At 61.2% G+C, this 10,482-nt stretch overlaps 1 protein-coding gene across 1 annotated transcript in view; it reads right to left on the bottom strand.

The window, feature by feature from the left end:
* Window positions 1-9,568, bottom strand: part of SH3BP2 (SH3 domain binding protein 2) — a 14,166-nt gene extending 4,598 nt beyond the window's left edge. Inside the window, exons 1-10 of the mRNA XM_049630195.1 lie at window positions 9,160-9,568; window positions 7,868-7,970; window positions 7,033-7,150; window positions 6,673-6,743; window positions 5,495-5,583; window positions 5,128-5,190; window positions 2,952-3,606; window positions 1,478-1,589; window positions 1,182-1,237; window positions 741-822 (exon numbers count right to left, since the gene is read on the bottom strand). Coding sequence (XP_049486152.1) covers window positions 741-822; window positions 1,182-1,237; window positions 1,478-1,589; window positions 2,952-3,606; window positions 5,128-5,190; window positions 5,495-5,583; window positions 6,673-6,743; window positions 7,033-7,150; window positions 7,868-7,970; window positions 9,160-9,367 — 1,557 coding nt within the window. The 5' untranslated portion in view covers window positions 9,368-9,568. The remainder of the gene's footprint in view (window positions 1-740; window positions 823-1,181; window positions 1,238-1,477; window positions 1,590-2,951; window positions 3,607-5,127; window positions 5,191-5,494; window positions 5,584-6,672; window positions 6,744-7,032; window positions 7,151-7,867; window positions 7,971-9,159) is intronic.
* Between the last annotated feature and the right edge of the window lie 914 nt (window positions 9,569-10,482).

Raw genomic sequence — 10,482 nt, 5'->3', positions numbered from 1 at the left:
GGGGGGGGGGGGGGGGGGGGGGGGGGGGGGGGGGGGGGAGGAGAGGGAGAAGGAAAAAAGGACAAGAAAACTGAGGCTCAGTGAGGTCACAAAATTCACCCCAGAGGAGCAGAAGCAGACCCAGCACTCTCTCCCTATTCCCACTGCCCCAAGCAGCCTCCCCTTCAGAGTGCATGAAAACCCCCAGCCCAGTGCCTGGGTGACTCCGTCGGTTAAGTGTCCAATTCTTGACTTAGGCTCAGGTCATGATCTTGCGGTTCATGAGATCGAGCCCCACATCAGGTTCTGGGCTGACAGTGAGGAGCCTGCTTGGGATTCTCTCTCTTCCCTCTCTCTCTGGCCCTTCTCTGTTCTGAGCATGTACACACACACTCTTTCTCAAAATAAGTAAACATTAAAAAAAAAAAAACAAATAGCCGCATCAGTTCCAGGACCCCCAGCACTTCCCTCCCATTTCCTGCCTGTGCTGGGGGGCTGGGCCACTATCCCAGCTTGCAGACAGTATTCAGTTCCTGAGAATAGATGGGGGAGGGGCTGCTGGGCAGAGACCCCAACGACGGAACTAGCTGAGATGCGAAATAAGAGGCCGTGCAGGGAAGCGATGTATATACTATAAAGCACGATGCGTGCCATCAGCCCAAGTGTGTGCAGAACCAGACGAACCCCCCCACAACGCAGCAGTCCCCAGGGCGCCTTCACTCAGCAGGGTGACTGTTGGGGCACCCTCCCTGGGCACCTACCTTCCCTGACTTGGTGGAGGAATCCCGGATGCAGTAGAGTCCATCCTGGGGCTCTCCCTGGGGGCTTGTGGCTTTGAACAGCCTAAAATAACACAGCTGCATCAACAAACCATCCTCAGACAGCCAACCCTCTCAGGGACCCTCCAGCCTCACTCCTCAGTGTAGGTTTTTGTCTTCTCACTATTCTGCAGCACATGGTCTGAGAGCAACCGGTGTGGTGAGGCCGGCCTGTGTGGGGCTTGGGGCCCTGCCCGGGGTGATGGGCAGCACTGGGACTAGGCTGATGGCATCCGCTGTTTTGCTGGCTTCCCCAGTCTGCTCAGGGCCATGCACCTGTGCTAGCCACTGTCTAACACCAAAGCAGATGACGGGGGACAGAAAGGCAGGGGACCTCACATCTGCAAAAACAGGGATTCGGAGAAAGAAGGGCTTCGTGCTGACCTTTCCACTTCGTAGGATTCCGTGGTATTGATAAAGACAGAGCTGGGCAGGGGCACCTGGAGAGAGGCCAATGGCGGTCAGGGTCAGGGTCTGCACCAGCCCTCTCCTCCCTCCCCCCACCCCGTGGGCTGCCAGCCTGTGCCCAGATCTGGGGCTGTGCACACGCTTACACTCCCGACAACTCCAGCGTCCTGGGGGCTTGTCACTGGAGGTGGCCAGTGAGGGGCCACCCCGGCCTGCAGCCCGCCCACTGCCACCTGCCCAGTGCCAGGATCCGGAGCTCTCCATTGCCTCACCTTCTCATAGTCATCGTCAGAACCCTCTGCACTCGTGTCCTCAGGCTTCGAGAGTCGTCGGGGCTTCTCAAAGGAGAAGCTCCGGAAACTCTGCCCATCAGGGGGTGACCGCCTTGAAGGGGAAAAGCAGAGGAAGGGACATCACTGTCACACCCCTGCACACCACCCCCACACACCCTAGGCCTCCACCAGAAAGCTCTGAAACAGGCCTCTGTTGGCTGCCCTTGGGTGACGGCTGCCAATGCCACTGGCAAGAGAGGTCCTAAGGGCCTGAACTCTGGTGTCAGGGGTCACACGACAGATGGGTACTCTCGGCGCTGTGGGAGAAGGCCCTGGGCTGGGGGTCTCGGCCCAGCTCTGCTGCTAACCAGCTTGTGACCTTGGCCAAGTCATGCCCCTCCCAAAGCCACAGAGAATGGATGCACGTGAATGGATGGGAGTCCACAAACATGTCCCACACATGCGGCCAGGTGGTCTGAAGCCTCTACGGTTTCAAGGAGGATTAAAGGAGACCACACGGGGCTGGTCTGCTGGGCCGTGGGCAGTCGGCCCTGGCACACCCAACCCTGTAGCATTTGGCAAACTGACCCAGTCTGTACCATCATGGCCCCTTGTCACATAGTTCTATGAACTATGTTCTATAGTTCTAGTTCTAGAACTATCACCTGGCAAGAGGGTCCTCCCAGGCACCCTCCCACAGCAGCAGAGCTAACAGAGCCCTAGGGAGGAGAGAGCCAGAGCCAAAGGGGTTCCAGGAGCACTGGGTCAGCACACTCACTCAAGGCTCGCCCCATGGCTCCCAGAGCCTTCACTGTTTAGGGCCCTGAACATCTCTGACCACAGGCTGTGGTATGAATGACACTGTGGGAGCAGGGGACACCAGTCTCCTGACGCAGCCCAGCAATAAAGAAGACAGTGTTCCACACAGACCTCAGGGTGAGTCACCAACATACTCCACATTCTGGCAAGTTCCCAGTCAGGAAGAGCACAAAGGCAGCCTTGGTGGCTCCAGAGCCCCAGGCAGGGCTGGGAAGGACAGCTGTGGACCAGCGAGGCTTGTGCAGGCTCGCTGGCCCCAAGAGGCTCACAGCCCCAGCTCCCACCGCTACCGTCTATCCCAGAGCAGGCAGCCCTGCAGGCCTCTCCCTTGACCCTTGCAGGGTCCTCGGGTTGCCCAGCACGGACTCTGGGAGGCCGGTTTCCCCCAAGACCCAACTTGCCCACTGCTCCCCAAGCAGCCACAGGCTCCAGGCCCAGCACCCACTAGGCTGGACATTCTTCCGGGGCCAGTGCAGGGGAGGCTGCTCAGCCTAGCCAGGCTGGGGCTATCCAGGAGCCTTCCCGCTCCTATGCTAGGGCTGCTGGCTACCCCTCATGGACAGAGAGGGCCAGAGACGAGGAGGCCAGGGCACCAGCAGGAGAACCCATCAGGTTGGGGAGGGACCCCAGGGGCCCCAGTGCCAAGTAAACTCACTGGAGGTGGGGGAGGGGTGGCTTCTCTGGCCTGGGCAGGACGGGGGGCCGGACTGTGGCCTCGGGCATGGGCAGCTTCAGTACAGGAGGCCTGGGGGCCACAGGGGGTACAAAGAGTCCGGGCCTGGCTGCCTCCCTTGGGGGGGCCTCTTCAGTCATCTTCAAGAACTTGGGCTTGTTGGCCGGCACCGGCGGGGGCTCGGGTGTGGGTGGCCCCCGAGGGGACAGATGGAAGGACTTGAGCTTGTCACAGTTCCTGGAGGTGGCAGTGGCCACGCCAGCAGAGCTGGAGGCAGAGCCAGCCCCATGGCCAGGGACCTGGGGCTCTGGGCTGGGGCTGGGGCTCTCCCGGAAGCAAGGGGGTTTCCGGAGGTTGGGCATGGTTGGCAGGTTGCCCAGTGGGGGGTCGCTCATCCTCCGGGAGGCCGTGGGCACTCTGAGGCCAGGCTCGGGCCGCCTTGGGCCCAGCACGTCCCTCTTGGAGTCCTCGGGAGCCAGGCTTGCATCGGGGAGGCCACGCTTCGGGGGCGGGGGTGGCAGCAGAGGGCTCGGGCCCTTGGAGGCAAAGGAGTGAGCACGGGGCATGTCGGAGAAGACTGGCTTCCTGGGCGTGGGCACAGGAGGCGGGGGGTAGGCCGGCGGGTGGGTCAGAGTGTCTGCAGAGCAACGAGACCAGTCAGTGAGCAAGCATGACCTGCTTGAGGCTGGGCCAACACCACCAACCCGCACCACCTGGCCTGCCTCACGCATCCCCCAGAAGTAGCCCACAGAAGCTTCCAGAAGCCTAGATGTCATATCAGGAGCCATCAGGTTCCCAGAAGCAGAGGTAGAGAGAAGAGGCAAGGCGGACTCCTAGGCCCTGACCTCAGCTAGAGGAGGCTATAACTCCCACCAACAGAGGTGAGGGGGATGGACAGAAGCAGGTGGGGTGGAAGGCGAGGGTTATGTGTGCTCGTGCTACAAGACACATTGTGGGCATCGGGGCACAGGTCTGGGGTTCAGAGGAGAGGTGCTGGATGGAGATGCCAGTGTGACACGGCTGTCCCGGCAGCCTAAGACTGGAGAGAAAGGAGCGAGCCGGGCCTGAGTCCCAGGGTGGCCAGGGTTGTGCGGATGGGCATCAGGGGGCTGGTACAAGGCTGAGTGAGGTGGGAGGGGCCTGGAGCACAAGGCACCTGGTGCTGAGCAAGGGGGCTGAGAAGCAGGGGGGAAGGCACCAGGCCGGGTAGAGCTCCATTCACAGGTGCCAAGGGCTGCGTCGGGGGATGGGGAGGTCGCTGGAACCATATTAAGACACATTTTGGGGACGGGGAGGTAAAGCCTGCTTGTAGGGGGCACTCAGAAGGGAGTGTGCAGGCAGGTGCACAGGAGCGCTGGCCCTGGAGGTGCACGGCTGGGCGCAAAGCGAGGCCCAGCGTGCTCACCTCCAGCCACGTGTGGCCACAGTTCAGGGAGGGGCAGAGGGACACAGGATGGAGCTGTGGGCTCTGTGCTGGGAGGGGAGCTGGCACATGGCTGGGAGGCCCTGGTGGTGGCCTCAGAGGGAGGGGCCAGTAGGAGGGAAGGGGCTGGACCTGCTTCACCTGAGAGGGACTCGGGGTTGAGGTGGGCAGAGGACAAGGTCGTTGGAGGAGAGGAGGCAGAGACACAGGGAGGCTGTGGGTTAGGGGGTTTGTCCCAAGTCCCCAGGACAGTGGAAAGGATAGTGAGTAATGGGCACAGCCCTCTCCCGCGGACCCTATGCTTTGCTGTAATGCATACGTGTGATGCCCAGTACAAGCCTGTCTCCCTTGCCAGGGAGGTTGGGTGGGAGTGGGTCGGTAAGCGACAGGCTAGCCTGGCCATCGTCCAGATGGCCATCGGCCACAGGAGTAGGCCCTACCCTGGCCCCACCCACTCCTCAGTGTCCCTCCTTCCCCCCTCTCGGCCCCCAGGACCACCCCAGCCCAGCATCACAAGTGTGGGCCCCCAGCTCACTTATTTGTAAATCCTCCCCCTCCATCCCAGGCTTACTGCAGAGGCTGGAGGGTCAGGTGAGCAGAGCCAGCCAGAGTGCACACAACAGGGAAACGGAGGCCACCCAGAGCAGGATTCTGGCCAGCATTCCCAGCCCAGGAAGGGCTCTGCTCTAGGCCCCAGCCCCGTGAGCGCCCCAGGCTCACAGGTTGCCCACCTACCTTCGGGCTCCACGGGCTCAGGGGAGTCGGGCTCCATGTATGAGTCGTCCTCGTCCTCATAGTCTGTGAGGCAGACAGAGGGTCAGACCTAGGGCAGCCCAGGCCCAGCCGCACCCAGGGTTGGGTGGCAGGGCAGGTGCCCTCAGAACACTGGCAGCCAAGAGTCAGGGAGGCACTGGGCAAAGACCAGGTGGGCCGGGTGTGAACCCAGGACCCAGGCTGCCTGGGGAAGACAAACGGACAGATCAAGGACAGCCAGATATGTTTCCCCTCCTTGGTGGCAGCCAGAGAGGAGGGACTGATCCTGTCACTGCCGCAGCCAGGTGCCGAGAGGTGGTGGGGCAGGGGCTGCAGAGACAGGCCTCACCTTCATTGTCTGTGGGGTATGGAGAGAGGCTGATGTCCACAGGCCGCTCGACTGCACCGTAGAAGCTGTCTGTGTCTGAGCTGGAGTCACTGAAGTGTGGGGGGGGAGGGAGTGAGCATTGTGCAGGGGGGAGTCCTTTGCACCCACACGTATGGATACATATGCACAGAGACACACACAGAGGAGGACATGAGCACAAACGTGACACAGACACACACAGACATATACAGAGCTGGACCCACAGACAAACACAAAACGAGAAAAGACATAGGGGGTACCTGGGGGGGCTCAGTTGGTTGAGCATCTGACTTCAGCTCACGTTCATGAGTTCAAGCCCCACATCAGGCTCTGTGCTGACAGCTCACAGCCTGGAGCCTGTTTCAGATTTTGTGTGTCCCTCGCTCTCTACTCCTCCCCCACTCGTGCTTGGTCTGTCTCTCTCTCTCTCTCTCCCTCAAAAATGAATAAACTTAAAAAAGAAAAGACCCACACAAGGTGATAAAAACAGACACAGGGACTGGAGGCTGTGGTGCCTCCCCTGACTGACCAGACAGGGCCAGGCCTCAGGGCCAGCCCCACATCCCACTGCCCACCTCTGGGTCTCCAGTCAGTTCTGAGCTAAGCCTGCTATAAGGCTCAGGGCCAGGAGCTCTGGGGGCAGGCAGGCACTTGTGGGATGGCCTCAGGTGTGCCCAGCCTTCTCTGGGCCTTAGTTTCCTCAGCTCTGAAAGGACAGGATGGTTTTTGTTCCTGCCCAAAGGGCCCTTGCTGCCTGCTGGGCCACCTCACGGTGAGGTCACTGAGACCCGGATGGACTGAGCCAGTGCCCTGGGGGACTCACTCTGGTCTCAGTCTCAACGCGCCAGGGTGAGCGTCAGGGGACTAGGAAGTTGAAGCTCTGAGCTACAAGTGCTGGGCCTCCAGGCGGGCAGGTAAAATCACACACGGCCCCTGAACAGAAACCACCAATGGGTGTGCACACACGCACTTATACACTCCGGGACACACACACACACACACACACACGTACACACACACACACAGCCTGGCTGCACCTTCAAGAAAACTCATCAAGAAGGCGATTCTGGGTCAGGCCCCCGGAAGCTGGGAGGTAGGCACACATGTCAACCCAGTGGCCCTGGGGACACCCTGCCCATGCCTCCCATGCCCAGGCCCACCTGGCGTCTGTGGGCAAGTCCTTCTTCTCGTGGAAGTGGCCGATCTCCCTGCGCAGCAAGGCCATCCAGCCCTGTGGATCAGTCCGGGTTGCGGTGAGCACAGCGCTGTCCGGGGCCTGCCCCTCCCTCACCCTGCCTGCCCTCACTGCCCTGGCTGGCAGCCTTCCTGGGGCCCTGGCCTCCCCTCAGCCCATTCAGGGCTCTTCCTGACACAGCTTCCAAGAGTGTGGTGCCGGACTAGGCTACAGACGGAAGGAAGAGGACTGAGGAACAGCACCTGCCTGGCACCTTGCCCCCCCACGTCCCCTCGGGGCCAGGATAGTACCCCTGCCAGCTCCCTGCCCCTGGAGGCAGCCTCACCTTGCGCTCATCCTCAGAGGAGGCGGAGAAGAACCAGGTGCGGTGCTTCTTGCTGATGTGGACAATCTTGAAGGGGAAGACATTGTTGGACGTCGTCTCCTCAGCCGCCCGCATCACCCTGAGGGCACGGGGCCAGCGGTCAGCACCTGGGCAGGCCTCAGCACCCAGCACGCCCCCAAGGACACTGGCAGGTCTGGGCAGTCCCACCTTGCTCACTCTCCAGGCCAAAGGCCTAGATGCTTCAGGCAGAGCAAAGCACGTAGGCAGGGACAGGGATGGGCAGACATGGTTCTGGGGTCTGGGAGGTCATCCTGGGAGCAGCAGCATGCGGGGCTCCAAACCAAGGACACGTCAGCCTCGCTGCCCACCTCAGCCCCACCTGGCCCCTGGCCTGCCTGTTAGGGGCCCTAACATGTCAGCCTCCGCCCTGCCCCCACTGCCACGGGGGAGCCCGTGGGGCCAGGCACCTGGGGCAGGCGTGCCCATCTGCACCATCCCCCGAGGTCAGGGTGGTGTGTTTGGGAAAAGGAAACATCCCTCCCTGGGGGACCCCAGGGGAACCCCATCAGCAGGGAGGCGCTCACTGGGTGGACCCAGCCCATGGCATGTGTAAAGCAAGGAGCCGGCCCCAGCCCAGGAGGCCCTGAAGCCGGGGAGACCTGAGGGAGGTCGTGAGGAGGCCACATAGAGGCCAAGAAGGAGGGGAGAATGCTGGACGCGATCCAGGGTGGGTGGGGTGTGAGCCATCTCGGGAGAGCCCAAACTTTCCCTGGGTGGGAACCTGGGATTGGCCTGGCCAGGGCTCTACTGGGGCCGGCGGGTAGCGGGCACTTACCGGTTATAGCCGTTCAGCGAGAAGGCACCCTGCGGGGAGGCGGACGTGCTGCTCTTGAAGTAGTAGACGCATCGCTTATGGATGATGACAAAGCGCAGGGGCCCTGAGGGCAAGGGCAAGTGTGGCAAGGGCACAGGGTGAGCCCCGAGAGGCTGCCGGGCAGACCCCACTCTGGGGGCCACTCCCAGAGGCCCTGGGTGACCCGAGGCCAGACCTCCTGCCTTTGAACCCCACTAAATGGAAGGGCCTGGAGTTGGGCTAGCATGCTGCCCCTCCCACGGAGTCCAAATGTAAACGATCCATGCGCTTGCTGACCAGCCCGAGCGCCAAGGCAGGCCTGGCCGTTCCCGGGGCAGGGGCAGACCGTGACCAGAGAGGCTGGCTCAGAGAAGGGCAAAGCCAGGGCCAGAGGCCATGGCCACCTCTTTCCACCCTAGGAAGGCAGAGCGAGGGTCGGGGCAAAGAGGCCCGAAGAGCCACTGGCATGGAGCCAAACACCAGCCTATACAGTTACAGTGAACCCCCACGCTCCACTGTCCTATTCCCAGACAGTCCCTCCCGGGCCTAGGGGCACATCAGTTGCAGCCCCTCCTTGGAGGCTCCCTGTCCAAAGGCCAGAGCAGACCAGCAGCCCAGCCTGTGGTACCTCCGTAAGGCAGCACGGTGCCTGGGAGTCCTTGGCGGAGGGCGCTGCTGGAACAAAGGCCTGGGCGGAAGGACAAACAAGGCCCTGATGCTCTCTGGCCTTCAATGTCTTAATGACCGGGCATCTCCCAGACCTGGGGGCTCCCACCCTCTCCCAAAATGCTATCCCAGGGACCAGAGCTTTGGCCTCACGCAACTCTGAAGGTCCAGCACCCAGCTGGGTCTTGGCACGTTAGTTCACTAAGGGACCGAGTGACCAACCAACTCACTGAACACCCACTGGATAGCGCAAGGCCAGACCTACCAGGCCACCGAGGGCCCCCAGCCCCTGGCTGCAGACTGAAGCTGCCCTGGACCGATGGTCAGCGCTGTGCACCAAATGCCCATCCTATCTCCACTTAGCAGTAACACCCCGAATCCTCCCACGATCCTGGGGAGTGGGGAGGCTGACCTCAGCACCCCCAGGCAGCACCGGCCACCATGGAGGGATGGAAAACTCTGGAGGGCCCACCACGGAAGGAGGCAGAGGCTCAGAGAGACAGGTCGCTTGCCCATGGAGGTCCACCAGGGCAGTGGGGCGGCAGGGCTGGGGTTCAGCCCTGTCCCCACATCCTCCCGTCATGCGCCCTACCACCCAGAGGACTCACATCTCAGCAACTGCAGCTGGGTGCCACCCTTCTTGTGCAGGTAGCCAGCCTTGGCCACGCCCCCGGGCATGGTCAGCAAGTTCTGGGCACCAATGGCCTTCATGGGGGCCGGCCAGTGCATCTCCTCGGCCGCCATGAAGCTGCAGTAAAAGGAGGAGACAGGTCTCAGCCAGGGCTGGGGGACAGAAGACGGCAAAGCTGAGGGCATGCAGTGGGGGATACTGCCAAGATGCTGAAGACAGTGTGAAGGGTCAGCAAGGGGTGAGGAAACTCCTTTCGGAAAGCCCCCGGCTTCTTGGTGGGGCCCCAGGCTTCTTGGTGGGACCCCAGGGAGAGAAAGGGCCAACTGGTCCACATGGTTGGCCTCTGGTCTATTTGGCCACAAACCTGAGCCCCAAGGACTCTGAGAACTGAGTGTGTTCCTTCACTGTCACTGGTTTACTCAGCACACGCCTACTGAATTCAAGGAAGGGGAGGGACCACCGTGAGTGAATTCAAACAACCACTGGCCCAAGGGCACCTGGATGGCTCACTCGATTCAGGGTCCAACTCTTTGTCTCACTCAGGTCATGAGCTCATGTTTCATGAGTTCAAGCCCCACATTGGACTCTGTGCTGACAGCACGAAGCCTGCTCGGGATTCTCTCTCTTTTCCTCTCTCTCTGCCCCTCCCCTGCTCCTGCTCTCTCTCAAAAAAAACCAAAAAAACAAAAAAAAAACAAACAAAAAAAAACAACCCACTGGCTTGGATAAATCAAGCCTTGGGCCATAACCACCCCAAATCTGAGTGCTATGTGAACCTACGATGGGGACAGCCACGGAGGGCTTCTAGCAGATGAGTAGGGTCACAGCCTAATGAAGTCAAAGAGGTACAGGGGCTGGGCCAGGCCCTGGTCACCCTCTCAACCATCTTTGACCCTTTAGCAGGGAAGGGGTGAGGGGCATGGCCCTCAAATGCCCCACCCTCCACTCCTGCCTGCCCTTCGCCAGCTTCAGTCCATCCCTTCCTTAAGGCCCTGAGCCCAGGAAGCAGGAAAACAGGTAGTCAAGAGTCCCCACTTCCCATCCTGGCTTGGCTTTCTGGGGGACCCCTAGGCCTCAGTTGCTGGAACTGTAGAATGGAAAGACAGAGTGGACACAGCCCGGCACACAGCACACCCTTATCGGCAGTGGCCGTGATGACCATCCAGTGGGCTGGCTGGTATCCACCCTGCCTCCCCATCAGCTGGGGCATCATTCAGGCAAGGACCACACCGCGCACAGTCACCAGGGGCAGGCTGACTGCCTCAGGGTTAACTCAGGCCCGCAGGACCTGACATTCCAA

The sequence above is a fragment of the Panthera uncia genome, chromosome B1, assembly GCF_023721935.1.
Source record: "Panthera uncia isolate 11264 chromosome B1, Puncia_PCG_1.0, whole genome shotgun sequence".
NCBI classification, from domain to species: domain Eukaryota; kingdom Metazoa; phylum Chordata; class Mammalia; order Carnivora; family Felidae; genus Panthera; species Panthera uncia.
Note: the sequence above shows the minus strand (reverse complement) of the source record. Positions and strands in the feature narration are given on the sequence as shown.